The sequence below is a fragment of the Momordica charantia genome, assembly GCF_013281855.1.
Source record: "Momordica charantia cultivar OHB3-1 chromosome 9 unlocalized genomic scaffold, Mcharantia_2.0 BLBB01000009.1, whole genome shotgun sequence".
NCBI lineage: Eukaryota > Viridiplantae > Streptophyta > Magnoliopsida > Cucurbitales > Cucurbitaceae > Momordica > Momordica charantia.
This window is the reverse complement of record NW_028275167.1, coordinates 17,926,734-17,950,002: the sequence shown is the minus strand read 5'-3', so window position 1 is coordinate 17,950,002 and position 23,269 is coordinate 17,926,734. Positions and strand designations below refer to the sequence as shown.

General features: G+C 35.4%; 1 protein-coding gene across 1 annotated transcript; it reads right to left on the bottom strand.

Moving 5' to 3' along the window:
- Nucleotides 1–16,398: 16,398 nt before the first annotated feature.
- Nucleotides 16,399–20,009, bottom strand: LOC148209115 (uncharacterized). Its single transcript, XM_088117417.1, has 10 exons — nucleotides 19,078–20,009; nucleotides 18,895–18,976; nucleotides 18,216–18,816; nucleotides 18,093–18,149; nucleotides 17,866–17,967; nucleotides 17,558–17,793; nucleotides 17,254–17,469; nucleotides 17,090–17,149; nucleotides 16,931–17,008; nucleotides 16,399–16,815 (listed from the first exon to the last, which is right to left on the bottom strand). Exons 1-10 carry the CDS (start codon nucleotides 19,995–19,997, stop codon nucleotides 16,399–16,401), a joined length of 2,769 nt encoding a protein of 922 aa, XP_087973543.1. The 5' UTR covers nucleotides 19,998–20,009.
- Between the last annotated feature and the right edge of the window lie 3,260 nt (nucleotides 20,010–23,269).

Here is a 23,269-nt window from a genome sequence, read left to right as displayed (position 1 = left end):
GAGGGAGAGATTGAGAGAATTTTGAGATCAATTCTGGGAGTTTTCCTGTTCTATAACCTTCTATTTTCTCATTCCCCAACTCTTGAAGAAGGACGAGCCCTCACGGGCAGGAGTCCATAACTCACCCAGGATTGAGAATGAGTTGCTTGGTCATCCTAAGAAATAGCAATCTATTAGTTAACGGTGTTACACCTAAAGATTGCCTATTTCGCGGTCCGGTCTTATACAAACTCATTGTACACGATACCCCCACTTTCATGTCTCCACACGAACGACCTGGATCGAGTCGTCTGTAACCTTTACAGAGTGGGTCGTATCCATAGTGTTGCTAGGATAAGGTACCCAGCCTTATCCATATACTATAGACCCTTTAAGTTATTCACGGGATATTATCCATTCATATATCAGGGGTATATCAAATATATATACCCCGTATATCAACTATATACCCAGTATATATACTGTCCCGATTACATCAAAAATAACCTTGGATGTTTAGTTTATTGGATTTTGGACAATGCAAAGCTATGATTCAACAACAAATTTATTGAATAAAACTTTATTAAATAGACATTTGTTTTTACAAAATACAAACTACGAGTTTAGGGCAACACATCCAACATATAACTTACCTGGATTGGATCAAGTAGCTGCTATTTGGATTGAAGAAAACAAATAACATCTCATTTAAAAGAGACATTGTGTTACATGCACATTCTCGAAAATGACACAGAATACAACATTATTTTAGTTGTTATGATTTACTCCGATATCTTTTACTCTTTCCAAATGGAGAGGCTGGCTGGTATCAAGGCATTAAAAGGAATGTAAAGCAAAATGATGACACAGTGATATTTTAATCATTGTTTTTTCATTCTACATCATTTAATATAAGAAATTTAACTCCTGCATCTACTTTATTTTGTTCCTTACACCCTTTTACTCCCATTTTTATTGTTATTTGTGGGATTTTTTGTAATAATATATTTTTTTAAAAATGGAGTAGTTGTCAAAGCAACTGTAACTGGGTGGTAATTGACATATATCTTCAACTAAGTAGTTGTAAGTTCGAATCCTCACCCCACATGTACCAATGTGAAACTAATTTAAAAATTAGGATTGGTAAATCGTATCTATTGTGCCTGATTTAGCCTAAATAGCTTACATTAGATATGATTTATAAGACTTACCATAATATTTGGTGTCGGGAAACACATAAGAATTACTAATTCTTAAGGTAGATGACCATTTGAACCATAAATATCAATTAATTTGAAATCGAAAAAAAAAACCACCATTTGAACCATAGATATCAATTAATTTGAAATTGAAAAAAAAACCATGAGAATGTAGAATTAATTATGCAGTAGTTTAAAAACATCAACAAATAAAAACCTTAAAAACCATCACCATTAACACAACTTTTACTGCTACGCTCTTATTTGGTACCCCTTAGTTTTTATTTTTCTCTTAGAAAAAGTTTTAAAAGTATTTTATTTAATTATTTATAATACTATTGTAAGACTATTGTGTTTTATGCTATAAACTCGTGGTTTGTAAACATAAAATAAATATTCATTCAATAAAGTTGTTATTGACGTTTCTCTTTTAATTGCATTAACCCAAATCCAACAAACTAACATATGAGGTTATGTCATCTAACTGGAACAGTATATAACAGATATACAATATATATTTAATATACAATGTATATATACAGTATATATTCGATATACAAGTGGATAATGTTCCGGTAGTAACCTAAAGAGTCTATAATTTTTGGATAAGGTTCGGTATCTCATCTTGGTAACACTATGGATACGACCCACTTTGTAATAGTTACAAATGACTTGATCCAGGTCGTTCGTGTGGAGACATGCGAGTGGGGGTATCCTATACAATGAGTTTGTATAAGATCGGACCGCGAAATAATTAATCTTTAGTTGTAAGACCGTTAGCTAATTGATCAATATTTCAATAGGATGACCAGGTCACTCGATCTCAATCCTAAGTGAGTTATGGACTCTTGCCTGTTAGGACTTGTCCTATGATTTGTATGGGTGAGAGTGGCCCAAGTCACCGATTCAATATTCCTATCATTTTGGGGACGAGACCGAGTGGGGAGCTGGGAATATAACTACGTAAGATGAAATTCACTTCTTCCCGACTTTAGGGTAAGTAGATGAGTGTTCTCTTAACTTCTGACTACAGGACTTGAACAAGGGCCCCACCCTCTCACTGGCCCGAGAGGGACTTCCGGTTATTGGTTGGACCATAACCGGGTTGTTCATTAGAGAATCAGCGGTACTTAAGGTACAAGATGTAACACATGGGTAAAATGGTAATTTGACCCAGCTGTGGTTACGAACACTCGTGAAGGATTGACTTATCGTTAATGGTCAAAATCCGTGGTCACAAAATATTCTACAGTGAGAAGAGTGCAGCTGTGGATCTTTAGTGGAGTGACCGACAGTTGACGAATGTTGATTAATTTGGTTAATGAGTTTAATCAATTAATCTCGTATTATTGGAGCTTTTGATCTGTAGGTCCATTAAGTCCCCTTGCTAACTCGTAAAGGATAGTCAAGAACATTTAATCTTGAAAAGAATTTGAATTGTTCAAATTTGTTAAAGGGAATTAAAGTTAATTGTATATGAGATGCAATTAATATAATGTATGTTTACATTATAATATAAAGTTAATTTTGAATTGGATTCAAAATCATGAGAGAGATTGATATTCAAATTTGATTCTAATATAATTGATTAATTTAAGTTTAACTTAATTAAATATGATTTAATTAAATTAATGTGATATATTAATTTGGTTAAATTAATTAGATTTAATTAAATTAATAATTCTTTTTGTAATTAATTAAATTAGATTTAATTAATTATTATTTTAATTAAAAATGTTTTAATTAAAATAAAAGAAAAAAAAAGATGAAGAAATGGGAGGAAAACCTCTCATTTTCCACCATTAATAGTGGGGAGTGGGAAAGTGGTGAGTGGGGAAGTTGTGACCTTCCCCCCCCCCCCCCCCCCGACTTTTCCTCCCTTATAAAAAGGGGGGTTCTCCACTCCTTTTCTCTACGACTCTCAGTTATTGAATTTCCAAAACTCCAACGAAAAACTCTTTCTCTCGATCTTTCGGTTTCCCTTTCAATTATAAGATGGTTCCCACAAACCGAGTTCCTAACATCCAGAGGATAGCGAGGAAGATTTTTTGGTGGTGTTGGTGTCTACATTGAATAAGTGTCTTCAAAGGTATGTATCACTAACTTCGTATTACTAATGCTTATGTCTTTTCTTTGTTGTAATCTAAGACAAGATCGAAGTACTCGCGTTCGCGCGCTTTCGTTGCGGGGTCCGATCCCTTCAAAGACATCACAATTCACAACTCAAAATTCCTACTCTTCTCTCATCTCACTCCGCAAGTAAAACAAATGGAAAATTTGAATATATGGCCCGTCCATGTTAGGTTTTATGTCCAAAAACTCATAGTTTGTAAATGCCAGATATACTTATATCATTCAATAAAGTTATTATTAAAGGTTATAATCAATAAGTAGTTATTGATCCAATAAAATGTTCTTACTAGATCTAAATCCAATAAACTAAGGATCCTAGACTGTTACATGAGACTCAAACTTTATGTAGAGACATAAATATGGATCAAGTTTGAGTTAACAGTCTAAATGGTCTATAGTATACGAACAAAGTTGGGCGCCTTATTCTAGGGACACTATTGATGCGGCCCACTTTGTAGCTAGTATAAACGATATGATCCTAATTCGTTCATGTGAAGACATGCGAGTGGAGGCGTCCTGTGCAAAGAGTTTGCATAAGACCAGACCATGAGATAGTCACTTTTACTTTATAACACGTCTGAAACTGACTATCTCGACTTTGATGGCCTAGGTAACTCGATCTTAATCCTGGGCTAACTATCAACTTCTGTTTACTTGGGATTATCTTTAGATCTGCATGGGTGAGAGCAGTTCAACAGCATTGGCTCAATAAGCCTCCCATTTCAGGGGTAAGACCAGGTAGATAGCTAGGGACAAAGGGTGCAAGAAGGAATTCACTTCTACTCAATTTTGGGATAGTAGAGAGGTTGTTCTCTTAAGGGCTGAATCTAAGTCTTGAACAATTGGCGCCACCCTCATCAAAAGGTTTGAGAGGATTTTTTTATTTGATAGTTGGACTACAAAGTTCATTAGAGGATTAGTGGGACTTATGGAACAAGAGATAATTACAAGGGTAAAACGGTATTTTGACCCAACTGTAATTACGAACAACCTGTGAAGGGTGGAAAATTCAACTAACTTGTTGAGTGAAACATTTAAATAATCTCAAAAAATCCACTTTTTGACACTTAACCATGACATGTATGAGTGGAACGTGTGTTGTAAGCTTTTGGTGAACTTAGACATGCATTTTGACACTTAGCCATGTCATGCATGAGTGAAATATGTGTTGTAAGCTTTTGGTGAACTTAGACATGCATTTTAACACTTAGCCATGCCATGCATGAGTGGAATACGTGTTGTAAGCTTTTGGTGAACTTTGACATGCAAGAGTTACATATAATTTGCCTATTTAAGAAGGCTTTTGTTCAAACATTGAAAACTCTTTGAACCTTTGGCCATTTGATGTTTTTCAAAAAGCTTACATAACTCCTTTTAGCTCCATATTTCTCTCAAATTCTCATTTTCTAAAAAGAGTCCCACCACTCTATTCCAAGCCTTGAGAATAGCTAGGAAGAATTCTTGGTGGTCCTCATTGGAGCTAATTGAAAAAATTTGAAAAGCTACAAAGGTATGTAATTTTCTCTACTTTTCTTTAAGCATCATAATGTATGATCATGCATGTTTAATCCTAGGTTGTAATATGCATCTAGATTGTTATTTCGATCCTTGCTCGCTTCCACTACACATGTAAATGATTTCTAAAACATAGAAAACATAGATGATTAATCACAAAAGAAAAAATCTCAATTAAACCACAAAAATGTTAAAAGATATGGTCTAGTTCATGTGTGGTTCACAATCTGGTCTGGTTCAGTTGATTCGTGATTTTTTCTTTGAAATGAATTTCTCTCTCCTTTGAATAAGACAAAAGAGATAACCCCTTTTCTCTCTCTTCAGCTTCTCTCCAATCTCATCTCCTACAATTTTTTCTTCCATTACAGTTGTGCGTACAGCTACTCCATCTTCACCATTTTTTTTCATTCATTCATTTATCTCTCTTTTTTCTTTATTAATTTCCCTTTCTTTTGGAAAGAAACTCATTTCTCCTCCTCTCTCTTTTCAATGTCGTTATAGCCACCCATCTTCGACGATCTCGGACCATCCGTCGCCTATCATTTCTGGTAACACATGTACATCTCCTATACCAGAGACCACGAGTAGATCATGCGACGAAACCCAGTAGTGACAACGAACAGTAGATCTACAACCAACTCGCGGACCGACTGGATAATCCACTGGCGAACAGACCCGTGATCCACAAGATCTACAACCCGACGCAAATAGACCCGTGCAAACAAACCCACTAAGAAGAGAAACTGAACTAATTGAAATCTCTGGTTCGGGTTCGAGTCCGAGCGACGACATTCATGTCCAAATCCGTCCATATCTATGGCATTTCATATAGATCTGAACCCAACCAGCGACCTTCACGACGAGAAGCAGATCTGAACAGATCCACAAGCAGCCAACGAATCTGCAACTACTCGACTGGGTGGCGACTCAGATCCACGTGTGAACACTCGAATGAATCTGCGAAGATTCGACGCTAGGCGGCAGCAACAACAGCGCACGAGCGCTGACGGGCAGATCGACGAGCTGATCTGAACCCCAATAAATCCTGCTGCGTGTTCTGCAACAAAAAATCTACATGTGATTCGAGCAGCCTTATTTCTGTACAGTAGCAAGTCCGTGAAATTTGGATAACAATGATAAAAAACTATATTTTTATCTAATTGCTTGAGAATTGCTTTCAAATTGTTGGAATAGGGAGAAATTAAGATGAAAAGAAAGTTGTTGTGTCGTGGAAGAACCACTCTCTTGAAAGCAATTTCGGCACGACCACGGTGCTAAATCGTATGTACGCCGATTGCTGCCCAAGGTTAACACAACACCCAACTTGGACGTGCACTCGTAAGAGCGGATTGGAATTGAAAAACTAGCTCAAAATTTTTGTAAAGGACTAAGAGAGTAAAAACCATTAGCCATCATCTGGAAATAACTTCTTGTAATTATATATATCTTATTTCTTCAAAACCAGCAAACTCATATATATGGGTGAGAAAAAACTGTTACAAAAAGAATTAAACGTTATTAATTGACTCAATTAATTTATAAACGTTATAACATTTATAAATTAATGTCACAAAAACAAAATGTTTAATTAAAATAACGGTGATTGAATCACAAAATGTAGTCTCCAAAATAACTAATTTCCTATTTAAAACATTCTTTTTCTTTGTCATTCCCAACATGATCCTTTCACTAGGGGTGTTCACGGGTTGGGTTAGGTCGAGTTAGGGATGTTTTTTGGACCAACCCGAATTTTCCGGTTGGTCATATGTGGGAACCGACGGGTTGAAAATGGATGGCTAACCCAACCCATAAAATTTCAGGTTGGGTGGGGTTGGGTTGTCGGGTTGTCTTTTCTTTTTTAATTTAATTTATTAAATTTATTATTTCAACCCCAAAATTATGTACATGTTCTTCCAAAATCAGTAAAATTCTTCCAATATCAGTACAACCCAAAAATTAGTTTCACCCATGAAATAAACAAAAACTAAACAACAGAAAAAAAAAGATCTAAAATGGAGGAGAGGAAGAGATTAGAGTAGATGGTGCAGCGAGTGGCGGCGGCGTGCGGAGATGGTTTAGCAGGCGGCGGCGGCATGCGGGGACGATACAGCATGCGGCAACGGTACAGCCGGCAGCGGCAAGGATGGACAACAATATAAGAGAAGAATGCATGGTTGGGTAACAATGGAGGAGAGAGTTTGGTTGTGTAACAATGGAGAAGAGGAAGATAATAGAGAAGATTCAAGACCTCAAAATGAGGTATGGGAGAAAGATGAGAAGTAAAACCTGAAAACAGAAATGGATGGTTGAGATTAAATCTCAATGGATGGCTGAGATTGAACATAAAAAGGAAAAGTATCAATTAATAATTATTATATGTTTATATATATATATATATATATATTTTTAAAAAAAATCAGTATTTCGAGTCGGTTGGGTCAACCCGACTTTTTTGAGAGCCAACCCGGGACCTGACCCGATCCCGTTAGGTTGGGAATTTTCCAACCCAACCATGTTGAGTTGGGTTGGGTTCGTCGGGTTCATTAGGTTGTCGGGTTTTTGAACATCTCGACGTTTCACAACAATAACATGTAATTCTGAATGGAAAGAAATAAGAGAAGAATTAATGGAAGGACAACTTTCTCAAGATAGGTCAGATCTAACTTCAAGAATTCAAAAGAAAATTGATGGACCTTAAAAATAAAATTGTACAAAAAGAAATATTTGGAAAAGTTGCAGCTTTTGTATATGTTATAAAATTTAAAAAACGTGGTCTCCCACACATGCATGCGTTGATTATATTGAAAAAGGATTTCAAGATCACAAATGCTGACTAGTATGACAACTACATTAGTACAGAAATTCCAGATAGCCAAACAAATTCTGCCCTTCACAATGTTGTTGTAAAACACATGCTTCATGGCCCATACAGAGAAGATAACAAAAAGTGTCCGTGCATGATCAATGAAAAATGTAAATTTCGTTATTCAAAGCAATTTACATCGAAGACAATGCAAGGAAGTGATGTATACCCAATAATATAAGAGGAGACACAATGGAAAACATGTATTTATAATTTATAGTGATATAAGTTACTTATTGATTTTTTTATTGTAGACATCGTATTTGGTCCGGCTTTTTTTATTTTTTATTTTTTATTAAATTTTATTTTAATTATTTAAGTTTAAAATAACATAATTTGCTTTATTATTAGTTTTAAGGTAAAATTTTATTAAATTAAAAAATGTTAGATTTATTTAAGAGTTTTTCGTATTTATTAATATAATTAATAAATTAAAAAATGATTTTATTTTGATTTTATAAGAAAATTAAAAGTATTTTGTTTAAGTAAAAAATCCTGATTTCTCTCATCAAGCTTCAAGTACGTGGCACTTTCTTCCTCCTATTTTTTCTCCCCCTTTTCCTAATTCAGCATAGGTGACCATCGGTTTTTTTTTTTTAATATTTAAGGGAAGGTTTCAAGCGACACAGGTGGCATCCTATTCTTCTTTTTTTTTTGTGTTAAATCAAGGGTCTTTTCCCTCATCCCCGTCCCTGTCACCAAAATTTTTAGGACGGGGAAAGGTTCCCCGTGTTATAAATATGTATATTTTATTTTTCTTTTAATTTTTAATTGTTTAATTTTATTTTGTCTTATTAGTAGTATAATAAGGGAAGAAAAGTAGATAAATAGGCTATTGGGCTTGGATTTTTTTGAAAAAAAATAGATATTTATAAAAATTAATATATATTAATTTTATTATATATAAAAATTATTTAAATACTAAACGGGGTGGGGACGGGGATGGGGCGGGGAGACCTCCCCCCATCCCCACCGGGGACCCCGATTAGGATCCCTAGTTTGACCCCGTCCCCAGTCAAATCGGGGACTCCCCGAACCGATCAGGGTGGGTATCCGCGAGGATCAGGTCTTGCAGATTTTTTTGCCATCTCTAGTTAAAGACAGGTCTGTTGCATTTTTATCTTCAGTTAAATCGAACCCGATTCAAATAGAGGTCAAAACATGTGTTAAAGTCAGGTCTGTTGCACTTTATCTTTGGTTAAATCGAACTAGATCCAAATCGAGGTCGAAGCCTGTGTTAAAGCCAGATCTGTTGCATTTTATCATTCAGTTAAATCGAACCCGATCCAAGTCGAGGTCAAAATCTGTGTTCAAGTTGTTGGGTGTGTTGCCCTAAACTCATAGTTTGTATTTATGTAAAAACAAATTTATATTCAATCAATTTATTGTTGAATTTATAGTATTGCATCGTCCAAATCAAATAAACTAAACATTCAAGGTTATTATCATGTAATCAGGACAGCATATATACTGGGTATATATTTGATATACTCTCGATATACAAGTGAATAGTGTCCTAGGAATAACCTAAAGGGCTATAGTATAAGAATAAGGCCGGGTACCTTATCTTGGCAACACTATGGATACGAACCGCTTTGTAAATGTTACAGACAACCCGATCCAGGTCGTTCGTATGGAGACATGTGAGTGGGGGTATCCTATACAATGAATTTGTATAAGACCGGATCACGAAATAGCCAATCTTTAGATGTAACCTATTGACTAACAGATTGCTTTTTCATAGGATGACCAGACAACTCCTTCTCAATCCTAAGTGAGTTATGGACTTCTGCCTGTGAGGGCTCGTTTATTGATCTGTATGGGTGAGAGTAGCTCGAGTCACCGACTCAACATTCTTACCATTTTAGGGACGAGACCGAGTGGGGAGCTGAGAACATAACTTCATAAGATGGAATTCACTTCTCCCCGCCTTTGGGGGAGTAGATGAGTATTCCCTTTGATGCTAACTCTGGGACTTGAAGAACCCCACCCTATCACTGGCCCAAGAGGGACTTCTGGTTTTTTGGTCAGACCATAACCGGGTTGTTCATTAGACGATCAGCGGTATTTAAGGTACAAGATGTAACACAGTGTTAAAATGGTAATTTGACCCATCTGTGGTTATGAACGCTCATGAAGGTATGACTTGCTGTCAATGGTCGATATTTGTGGACATATAAATATTCTATTGTGAGAAAAGTGCAGCTGCGAGTTTTTAGTGGAGTAACTCGTCGTTAACGTATGTTGATTAAGGTGGTTAATGAGTTTAACCAGTTAATCTCGTAATATTGGAGCTTCTGATCTATAGGTCAATTAGGTCCCCTTGCTAGCTCGTATAGATTAATTAAGAACATTAAATCTTGGAAGAAATTTGAATTGTTCAAATTTAAGTAAAGGGAGTTTGAGTTAAATGTGCATGACACTAGGGCTGTTCACGGGTTGGGTTGGGTCAGGTTTGGGAAGTTTTTTGGACCAACCCTAATTTTCGGGTTGGTTAGATCAGGGAACCGATGGAATCGAATACAGTAGCCAACCCAACCCAACCTAACCCAAAATTTTCGGGTTAGGTCGGGTCGGATCACGATATTGATTTGAGATGAAGAAAAATTAAGGGCGATGAATAGATGAAAATGTCTACACCATCGTTTCTATCTCCGACGACCAATTGAACAACCCCAAGTTGAATTAGAGGGCGACACCAATATTGAAACATTATCAGATGCACGAAGGAAGCTTATGTTCGTGGGAGCGGTTTCTGGATGATAAATCTGAGGTTACGACGATTTTGATGTTATGGGTGTAGAAAGTGGAGACGGTGTGTGGGGAGACGAAGAGGGAGACAAAAGGGGAAAGGGGAGATAGAAGGGGAAGGGAGAGAGACGAAGGGAGAGACAGAAGGGGAAGGGAGGGGGACGAAGGGGGAGACAGAAAGGGGAGGGGAGGAGACAAGGGGGAGTGGAGGGAAGGGAGGGAGGAGGCAAGAAAGGGGGAGAGAGGAGGGAGGCGGCAGATCAACAAACCTTAAAAAGCCAGGTCTGCAACATTTTATCTTTCGGATAAATCGAACTCAATCCAAGTCAAGGTCGAAGTCTTTGTTAAAGTCAGGTCTATTGCTTCTTATATTCGGTTAAATCAAACTCAATCAAGATCGAGATCGATACTTGTGTTTAGTGTAGGCCCTTTTGCATGTTGAGATCCCACCTAGTGTTAAGTTGGGTCTGTCTATATCGTGCCTTCTTTGAATAAAATTTTCGTTTTCCCGATACTTTGTCTTTTTACCTTTGTCTATCATTTTAATTCTGCAAGAATACACAAAAGGAGTAAGTTGTAGACACCTTTGTCCATCCTTTGGTTCTTTTTATTTTATTTTATTCATTTATTATTATTATTATTATTTTGGTTTAGTTTTTTATTAAATTATTTTGTTTTAAAAAGTTAAAGTTTATTATGTTTGTTTTTTTAGTTAAAGTTTTAATTTAATTAGATTTGGTTTAAAGGATTTTGTTTGTTAAAAAAGAAAAATGGTTTTTTATTTTCAGTAAAGGTTTTTTCGTTTTTAAAAAATGGATTCTGTCAAATCCTTTAACGTGTCGTTCATTCCCCCTATTTTCCTCCATTTTTTTCTCTAACATTTGTTGAGTCTCCATGTTACCCTTGCGGTATACCTTATATAAGAGAGGGTTTCTCCTAGCAAAGGGAGATTAGAAAAGCATATAAGAGAACAAAAACATTGAGATAGAGCACATATAGGACAAAACACATAACAAAGAGCAGAATAGTAAGCCCCTCTTTCAAAACTTTTTTTTTTCTCTCTCTAAAAAAAGCCACCTTCTACTTCATCTTCTTTCTCCCTCTTTCTCTCTCCTCAAACACCCACTTTCTCTTATTCCTATTTTATTTTTCTGTTTGGTTTCTTTCTCTATCAACAATTCATCTTCTTCCTCCATCTTTCCTTCTTTCATTCTTACTCTCTCTAAAACCCTCATTTTTTTCTCCCTTTCTCACTCTTCCTCTCTCTAAAATATCATCCTTTCTCTCCTCAACCATCACTTTTTCTCTTCCTAGCTATTTCTTACTCTCGATCCTTCTTCCAAGCTCACCTACAATACTCATACTCCAACGACTTTCACAAACGGCAGTGAGACAGCATTAGCGGTGGCACAACAGATCGGCGGCAACAGCAGCTTCTAGCGATGTTTTGGCGACATTCCAGTAGATCTGGCGTCGGCGAACTCGATATGACTCGGCGACCCACTCCGACTACTTGGTATGACTCGACAACCCATTCCAATGAACCCAGATCGACGCTGGCACAACACGAACTCTAGCGAATCCAGATTGGCGCCAACTTCACGCACTAGTGGCAGACGATAGAACCAATTTCAACGCACGATACTTTTATTTTAAAAAAAATGTTTTTTTTAAGTTTTATTTCACCTTTCAAAATAAGAAACAAAATCTTTTAAAATATGCTTTAAATTGGCGAAGTCGATATGACTCGATGACCCAGTCCGATGACTTGGTATGAGTCGGCAACCCATTACAACAAACCTAGATCGATGTTGGCACAACATGAATTCTGTTGAATCCAGATTGGCGCCAACTTCACGCACTAGTGGCAGACAATAAAACCAATTTCTACGCACGATACTTTTATCTTAAAAAAATGCTTTTTTTTTAGTTTTGTTTCACCTCTCAAAATAAGAAACAAAATCTTTTAAAATATGTTTTAAATATATTTTGAAAACAAAATAAAATATTTTGATAAAAGAATTTTTTTTAAGAAAAAGATTTTATTTGGTAAATCAAGAAAAGTTAAACAAAAAAACAAAAAAAGATTTGTTTTAAGTTTTGAGTTTTTTTATTCAAAATAAACTGTGGTTTAAAAGAAATTGTTTTAAAATAAAATAGTTGTTAAATAAGTTAAGAAAAAGTGAATAAGAGCTTTTATAAATAAGTTTGATTATATAAATAAGAGATTTTTTTTAAATAAAAAGAAATTAAAACGAATATCAAACTCAAAATAAATAAAAAGTTTTTTTTTCCTTTTTAAGTTAGATAATTTAAGACAAAATTTGGTAACCATTTCTAAAACAAGTGTCGTAGAATGCTAATACCTTTCCTATGTTCAATCAATTCCCGAGCCCAAAATTTGTTTTTCGCAGACCTTGTTTTTAAATAGGTGACCAATTACACCTTATAGATGGTTGGTGACGACTCCAAACCCTTATCTCGAAAAAGATCCTTCATGGGATAACGTCGGCCGCTCCACGTCACGATGACATTGCGACACTTTTTTTTATATAAAATATAATTAGAAATTAATAAACAAATATATTTTTTGAAAAACTTAATCGTATAAAAAAATTTTAATTCTTATAAATAAAAATTCTACTTATTATTTCTTGTATATTTATATAAAAAAAACTCAATTATATCTTTTATTGAACAAACTAATAAACAAAATACATAAACCGATATCAATACTTTCTGATATAATGTTTTGGATATGTCACTAATTGAAGTTATTATGCAGTGATTTCATAACATGAGAATTTGTAGAGAACAATTATATTATACCAAATTAATACTTAATTGAGTTATAAATTTTGAGCTAAATAACTCATTAATTATTTATACTAAATTTTAAGTGAAGCCCCTGAACAAAAATCTTGGATTTGCAACTGGGCACCAGAGATTGCTATTGTAATGGTTGTAGTAAACCAATGAGGAAATATGGATTAACTAGTTAAGTTATGCTCAAGTAGCTCAATATAAATCAACTACTTAATAGAGGTGAGCAAAAACTTCCGAAAAACTGATTCGGCTGACGAAAATCGACCGAATCAAAGTCAGTCGGTCGGTTTACTAAGTAATTCGATCGAAAATCGATTTTCAAAATTAAAAACCGATTGGTTGTCGGTTGATTTGGTCAAAAGAAATATTTTCGACCGAAACCGACCGATCTTATTAGATTTATCATGCAGTTAAAAAAAATAATAAGAATGAACATTAAATATCGTAGTCTGCTACTTGCAGGCTGCAATTGTGCATTGGGAAAACCAGCACCAGCTAGTTCCCAATGCGATGTGATCTTTTTTTTATATTTAAAATTATATTTTTTCTCTCTTTTTTTTTTCACTCTCCTCGCATAATTTGGTGTCATTTTCATCTTTAATCCATCTCTCATTTTCTCTCTGACCTCTCTCTGTCTCTTCCCCTTTCTCTTCTCTAGTTTCTTATTCTTCTTCTTTTTCTTTTCTTTTATTTATTAATATAGGTACACCCTTTCTCTTCTTCTCTATTTGCTCTTTTTTCTTCCTCCATTTCTATTCTCATTTGGCTTCTCTTTCTTATTCTTCTCCCTTTCCTATTTATTCTCCATTTTCTTTCTTCTTAGTTCTTCTATTTTTTTCTCTCTTTTTTTTTATTCTCCCTTTCCACTTCATCAAACTGACGAAAATCGATCGATCGTCGGTAGTTGGTCAACCAGAATCGTAGAACCTCTTAAAATCGGCAGGCTCATACTGATAGAAACTGAACTTTTGGTGGTTGGTGTCGGTTTGACTCCAAAACCGACTCCAACCGATCGATGATCACCCCTACTACTTAAGTCATTTTTTTATTTGAACTACAAAACAATATAAAACTAATCTAAATTGTCACATGATCAAATTAACCTGGAATCATTTACCACTGTTAATATTTTTTAGAGGAATTGTTTTCCATAGGTCATATTATAACCTATATTTCACAAATAGCTTGAGTTTTCAAATTTTTACATATATGAATTTCAAGATTTTAATTTTTTATTTATTCAAGATTTGTCCTCAAATATTACTGCTTTATTTTATTGAAATTGTGTTTTATTTAAATGATTTGATTTGATTTATAATTACAAGTTTCCAAAATTTATTCCTCATATTAAATAGTAAATAGAATATGTTCAAATTTTAAAAAACCAATATTTTGTGAGTCCATCCGATTTATTTCCATATTCTTTTCCCTCCGATCCTTCCATGTATAACAAACATTCAATTATTAGTGTTTTATTTAAATAATTATATTTGACTTTTCATTATAATTTTTGGATTTCCCGTATTAAATATGATATATTCAAATTTTCAAAAATTACTCTCTCATAGACTCATCCAATTTATTCTCCTACTTTTCTCCATTAAATAATAATATCTAAATCCTTCCATTTATAACAAAAAAAAAATCTTGATATTCTTGTTGAGATTTTCTCTACCTTTAAAAAGATTAGAGACTCGTGCAAGCGCAAATTGTGATTTAGGAAGTAATCCAAGGTCTGAAGTAATACTCGGAAGTAATCCAAGGTCGAATCCTTAGGGACTTGTTGCTTTTCAAAATCAAGTAATGTAGTGAAATGGTTCAAATATACAATTGTGATTTAGGAAGGAAAATGTGATGAAATATTGTCGTTTGGGGTTTTAACTAACAAGCAATTTAATGAATCTCAATCTCATTGTCTCTTACCTTAGTTTTGATGTAAAACATGGAAAACACACTATGTTGGGAAAATGTACCAGGCGCCACTACAAGAATTTCAAGTTTCAGCGACGAATGAAATCGTCGCCGAAAGCAACATTTTCGTCGCCGAAGGTCTTCGGCGACGAAATTTGGTCGTCGCCCAAGTCGTCGCTGTAGGGCCGTCGCCAGAGGTTTTCGGCGACGAAAGCAGATTTTCGTCGCCGAAAACATCATCGGCGACGAAAAAAAAGTTTCGTCGTCGAAACTCTCATCGGCGACGAAAATTGTTTTTCATCGTCGAATATCCTTCTTTTGGCTACATTTTTTCCCTTTTTTCCCTTTTTTCTCTTCCTTTTTTCCAGTATAAATCCCCTTTTTTCCCTTTTTTCCTGTATAAATCCGAATCCCTGTTTTTTTTTCCTTTTTTTCCTGTATAAATCCGAAATTTTCTTAACACCTTAACCATGAACCAAATTTCATTGCAAAAGTCATAATAGTTACAGATATTTGTTTTACAACAATACAAATTTACCAACATACTCTAAAATGTCTCAAACTTAAACAATTTAAACATATACTAAACGATTACATCTTACAAAGTTTGTTCATAAAATTTGATCAAATTTCCAAAATCTTTCCATAGAGGGATCGAACAAACCTGAAAAATTAAATGAAAAATAAACTTATATTAGCAAAATAATTTATTTTTTTCTTAAAACTAATTTAAAAGTCATAAAAAGATCTATCTCACTCCACAAGCATGTTTTAACTCAAACTAGAGATTAAAAGTTAACTCACCACATCTATTAAAAGTTAACAAACTTTTATTCTAACTCACTTTACATGTCATATGAACTCAAAACGACGAAGCATTTAAACATCCTTATTATGTCATCAACGCAAAGTAAGAATTTCACAAACTAAAAGAAAAGTATAAGAGTATCCCCAACACCAAACATTATCTTACAAAGTCAATAAACTAAAAGAAAAACAATATTAGAGCACCCCTCCCCAAGTATGTATAACACACCCCCCTCCTCTTACAACGTAAAACACGCATACTCACCAATAAACTTTACAAATTTAACAGAATTATCAAACAACACTTAAACATAACCATAACTGATCCATTCGTGATATACGTTTTAAATGGCTACCATAACTGCAGGATAGCCACATTTACAACTATTCAATTCTAACAAGTAGTAGACGTACCTATTTTGATGAGCTGGCTCCACTAGAACGACCCATAAATTCTAGCATCATGGATTTCAAATCCGACATTTCACCACGTAGACCCGTAATCTCAGACTCTTTGTCTGCGAGAGACTCCTTTAACTCCGCAAACTCTTTGTCTTTCTGTGTAAGGCGTTCCTCAAACTCGTTGTTCTTTCGTGTGAGACGGTCCTCAAATTCTTCTCTTAGTGTACTTATTTCTTGAGACAACTCTTGTTCCCGCTGTGAAGAATGTACACTTGAAGCAGAACCTCTGCGAGATTTAGGTTTCGGGCCCCAACCAGCATTTTTAATATATCCTGATCGATAACCAAGAACTATTTCCAGTACTTCTGGGTCTGACATGGGTTCGTCGCCGTCATGCATAGATTTTTCTCTAATGCGCATCATATCTAGCTGCATATACATATTTAAACAACATCAAAGTGTTGACACACACAAATTTAAGCGTAATTTGAAGTTAATTGTTATAAAAGCAGTAAACTTACATAAGCTGTCTCCGTGCCTCAACCCAACCTTTAGATTCGGAGTATCTCGTCTCTTTGAACAGATCGATTTCACTGAATTTATCACCTCCATCTTCCTCTTTCTGTACTTGATAACACATACTTGTTGATAACCGATCATTAGTAATATAAGTATATGAAATAAAAATATTATTAAATTATACCTTCTCCTTGGCAATTATAGCAAATGCCTCCCTGCATGATGGTTGAATGGCATTTTCGCCCTGTTGCGTTTGTTGGTCTCAGATTTTTGCTAACAAAACAAATTTACATCAAAATTTAGAATATAAATTATATAAAACAAGTATAAGTTATATTTGTAAACTACCTTCCACTCATCTGACTCCCATCTATCGCATAACATATTCCAATCATCTGGTCTTGCCAACAACCGCTCGTGCGGAGTGTTGCGAGCAATCTCAGGCGTGGGCTGACTTAGGTAGTATTTGTGCAATTTTGACCTATACGCCTTATGTGTCTGTTTCATTTCATGCTCGATGAAAGACATCATAATTGGGTCTGACTCGTCGAAATCGAAATGACCCTACGAAAAAAAACATCGAACGAAGTTGATTGTTATTGTTGCTACATCATAAAAAATAATAAAACATATTAAGTAATTAATCTCAAACCTTGAGATGGGTTAGAATTGCCATCTTCTCACTTTGTTCGACCTCGCTCCATTTACTACGTCTTAGGCTAACACATTCGCGCGTGTGTACCCTGATCGCGTTAGAAAACGTGGTGGCCATAGGACAAGTTGGTTTATTCACTGTGGGGTCACATCTGATTCTTACTTTTGTGTTATTTGCACGGACTTGATTTTCTAAATCTATCAATCGGGTGTGTCCTCGCACGTCTGTTCTAACTGTATGTTGTCAAACATTAAACCAATTACTTAAAAATAACTTATTTTTTCCATATATTTAAATCGATGTACCTGGAGGAAGAACTGGAACAGGCGGGTTCGCTGGTGGATGATCACCACCCTGTATGTGTTCTTGTGACTGACCTGCTTGGTCTGGCCTCATTTTTCTACAAACTTAAACGGACAACCAATGAGTATTACATATTGACAAAACAAATACTGAACATAAATCAATTTCATGCCTAATTTATCTAACATATAATTAAATCGACGTACTTGGAGAATTATTTATTCGCTACTGTATTCATCATCAACATCATCAATACTATTGTCAGTTAACGCGTCCAGTACATCGTCTGATTCGTCATTTATAAAATCATCCACATCGCGCGTATGTATGCTTTTATTTGATTGTTCTTGACCCTCAACGACAACAGGATCAACACCATCTCGACGTAATAAACTATCTTGAGTGGATTCATCTACTTCGATCCTGGGTCCTACTTCTAACAATGAAATATGATCATTATTTCCAACGTCTTCTTGTTCTGGAATATCCCATACACGTTTATTTAGAGTAGTTTGAACAACTTTCCAATTATTACCAAGTTTGGGGTCATCCAAATAAAAAACTTGTTGTGCTTGACCAGCGAGAATTAATGGGTCGTCTGCATACCAATAATTAGACGTATTAATCGACTTAAAACCTAAGTCAACTCGAATTTTGTTCTTCTTAGAGTCTGTATTAAACCACTTGCACTTAAAAAGTACGACACGTCTCCTATTAGCATAATCTAACTCCCAAACATCATCCAAGACACCATAAAAATTCATGTCATCCCCTTCTCCTCCACATACCATGACCCCGCTATTTTGTGTCGTTCGACGACTATCTCGTTCTGTATTATGAAAACACAATCCGTTCACAATACAACCGCTATATGAGCGTGCAGTTAATGAGGGTCCTAATGCAAGTGAATAAAGATCGTCATCTAATTCGTCTTGTTCCCGTAATGTCAAAACCTGTAATAGATAATAACAAAATACTTAATAATTTCGTTTTGCATTCATCTAAATTCTAATCCTAAAAATCAATATTACCTGTGCTTTGAACCAATCAGGAAATTGAGTACTGCGTCGTTCATATAAGGCAGAAACATTGTCTCCTGGAAGGCGAATTACACTTAAATGTTGAATATCATGCCGAAGAAGGAGAAAAACAAAGTTAGTGTTATGTACTCGCTAGTGTGCACTTAAAATGTACTTAGCATAAGTCAAACTTACTCTCGATACGACTCTATCTCTGCACAGTTGTTCAGTACATACCAATGTGCAACTTTTCTTTTAACGACAGATAATGTCTTTGAAGTTGATGCCCCTAAAGGTCGTGCGCTTAGCCTAAACACGTCAAAATGTCCACAATTTTTATCACCATCAATAGTATCATCATTGCGTTCGTCTCTATTGAATCTCGTTTCAATTCCAGTCAGATACAATGAGCAGAAAGTTAAAGATTCATTCATGATGAATGATTCGGCTATTGAACCCTCAGGACGAGCTCTGTTATTCTTTTGTGCATATTGTTTTAATGTTTGGAGACTTCGCTCGATAGGGTACATCCAACTGTAACTAACCGGCCCCACTATTTTTGCTTCGTATGGCAAGTGAACTGCAAGATGTACCATTACATCAAAAAATACTGGTGGGAATATTCTCTCCAGTTTACAGAGTATGACTATAATGTCTGATTGCAATCGATCTAAATCACTGACGCGTACTGCCTTTGCACATATATCACGAAAGAAGTTACATAGCTCAACGATGGCCGTACCAATAAACTTCGGTAAATATGCTCGAATGGCAACGGGTAGGAGTCGTTGTAGCAAAACATGACAGTCGTGAGTTTTCAACCCCCATATTCTTCCATCTTCTACGCTCACACATCTCGATATGTTTAACACAAATCCATCTGGAAACTTAGCTGATTTCAAAAATCTGCAAAACTTTACCCTCTCAGCCGCAGTTAATGTATACGTAGCATGTGGTTTTACAACTTTATTCCCCTCTTTTTGTAAGTGTAAATCTTTCCGAATCTTCAAATCTTCTAAATCTAAACGCGCATTGATCGTGTCTTTTGATTTTTCATCAATATTTAACAAAGTTCCTACTAGATTGTCACATACATTCTTCTCGATGTGCATCATGTCTAACTTATGTCGTATCATAAGTTTCGACCAATAGGGAAGTTCGAAAAATATACTTTTCTTCGTCCAGTTTAGATCTCGCTTTCTTTTATTTTTTTGTTTGGTTGGATTCTTACCAAAATCTGGAAAATTCAGCGTACTTACTTGTTGAAGAATCGCATCTCCATCCATTAACACTGGTGGGGGTCGTCGTTCTAGCTTTCCATCATGCAATCTACTCCCACGCCAACTATGATTTTGAGGAAGATAACGTCGATGTCCCATGAAACAAATTTTGTTTCTTATTCGAAACAATGAATTATCCTCTTTACAAATAGGACATGCTTGGTATCCTTTCGTACTCCATCCCGACAAGTCGCCATATGCTGGAAAATCATTAATAGTCCACAAAAGAGCTGCATGTAGTTGAAAGTACTCACCACTTGCACAATCGTAAGTACGAACCCCAGTATCCCATAACTCTTTCAGCTCTTCCATTAATGGCTGTAAGTAAACATCGATTTCTCTTCCAGGTGACTTCAGCCCAGGAATAAGCAATGACATTAATAAATTAGATTCCTTCATACACTTCCAAGGAGGCAAATTGTATGGAATAAGTACTACCGGCCACATGCTGTACGAATTGTTCATATTCCCAAATGGATTAAATCCATCTGAAGCTAGTCTCAAGCGAACATTTCGCGGGTCTGAAGCAAATTGAGGAAATGTGCTATCTAGATGTTTCCACCCCAATGCGTCAGCTGGATGTCGTAACACACCCTCGGTCTCAACTCGTTTTTCTTTATGCCACCTCATTTCAGAAGCAAAATAAGTGGAAGAAAAGAACTGTTTCAATCTTGGTATCAACGGAAAATGTCGTAAAACTTTTTGTGGGACTTGTGAGTCTTTTCCATTTATTTTTTTATAACGAGACTCACCACATACTGGACAACTTTGACATTCAGAATATTCTTTCCTGAATAATATGCAGTCGTACTTGCAGGCATGGATGGACTCATATGAAAGTCCTAAATCACGCAATCTCCTTTTAGCCTCGTAAGATGTACTAGGTATGGATGCACCGGTCGGAAATGCTTCTTTTAACAATTCGAGTAACATATCGAACGATTTATTACTCCAATTGTTAATGACCTTGAGATGCATCAACTTTACTAAAAAATTTAATGATGAAAATTTTGTATAACCTGAGTACAACTGACCACGTGCTTCGTTGAACAACTGCTCGAAAGTGTTAGACGTGTTTCTTCCACGTTCGTTTAGAGGCGTATCAAAACAAAATTGTTCCCCTTCTACATTTTCTTCTACAATGGAGGCTTGTATATCATTGAGCATACCATACATTTCACCATCCTCATTATTCGTAACATTAGATTCATTACTTAAATCATTATGCAAAGGAGTTTTGTGTCTTGTATGACTACTTGAAGGGGCTAGTTGTTCTCCATGATATATCCACTGAGTATAGGAATGTGATATTCCATTTATAAACAAGTGTCTTTCTATTTCATCAACTGAATGCAACTTCACATTCATACAATATCTACATGGACATCTTGTTTTTCCCATATTGTTGACGTGAAGTTTTGCCAATTCTATGAACTGTTTTACTCATTCTACATACTCGGGCGAGAATCTATCTCTCACCTTAATCCAATCCTTATTCATTCATTCTACATACTCGGGCGAGAATCTATCTCTCACCTTAATCCAATCCTTATTCATTCTTAATGATAATACTCTTTAAAGAACCTCCAATTCAGTATAAATAGGCAATGTCGATTCCTAAAATAATCAGATAGGGCAATAATGTCAATTCCTTGTCATCAACCTAAAGGATATTTTTAAAGTATTATTGAAAGCTTAGATATATCCCTAAGATATAGTCACTAAGTAAAGAACTACGATATAATTATAGGGCTCACCTAGATACTTCTATGTTTTGCATATATTTTTTCAAGATTTTTGAAATATAAACCATTATCAACATGATCACAATCAAATAACGAATTCAGAATAAAATCAGTACACTCACAACCAAAATAACGCTGGCAACTTAATTAACGAGTTCACAATGACACCAACATGCTCGAAACTAAAATAGTTAATACTTCATTATCAAACCGATAAAGTAAATTAAACAAGCAACATTATAACGTTCACATTAAAAAAAAAAAAAAACTTCCACCTAATTCCACAAACTCAAACATTAACTTTCAACTAATTATAATTCCACAAACTTTAAAAAAAAAAAAAAAGAAAAACTCACAACTAATTCTACAAACTAAAACTAAAACTTCCAAGTAATTATAAATCCTAAAACTAAAAAACAACTTCCAACTAGGTTCCACAAACTCAAACAACAACTCCCAACTAATTATAATTTCATAGACTAAAAAAAAAACTCTCAACTAATCCAAAAACTCAAACATTAACCTCCAAATTATAATTCCACAAACTAAAAAAACAACTCCAAACTAATTCCACAAACTCAAAAACACTCCCAACTAATTCAACAAACTCAAACAACTTCTAACTCATTATAATTTCACAAACTCAAAACCAACTCAAAACTCATTTCACAAACTCATCAAACAACGAATTCAAATTAATTATAATTCCACAAACTCTTCAAAAAACAAATTGAAACTATTGATAATTCCACAAACTCCTAAAAAAATAAATTCAAACTAATTATAATTCCACAAACTCAAAACCAACTATCAACTAATTTCACAACCTCAAAGAACAAATCCTAACTAATTCAATATCATCTACATACAATAAAACTAAAACAAAAAAGAAATTAACAACTATAAACCAGAATTTATAAAAAAAAAACAAAAGGAGAAAGAAAATATACCAAAGAATGAGAGGGAGGCAGCGGCGGTGGCGGATGGACGGCGTCAGGTGGCGGCGGTGGCGGACGGAACGTGTTGGCCGTTGCAGACGGAAGGCGTCGTCGATGTTGGACGGTACGAGGGGCGGACAACGCGAGGGGAAGGGGCAGACAACGCAAGGGGGCGATGCGAGGTCTCTTTTTGGGCGGAGGGAGGCACTGAAGGGACGCGTCGTCGGTCGAAGGCGGCAGACCGGACGTGTCGGCGGGCGAAGGCGGCAGACCGGACGCGTCGTCCGACGTTGGCGACAGACGGAAGCTGGTGACTTCTCGGCGGCGGAGCAGACGATGCGAGGGGGGTTGTTTTGTTCTGAAATCGCGAAATGAAAGAGATAGGGATTTGGGGATTTTGGGTGACTTTCAGCGACGAAATTAA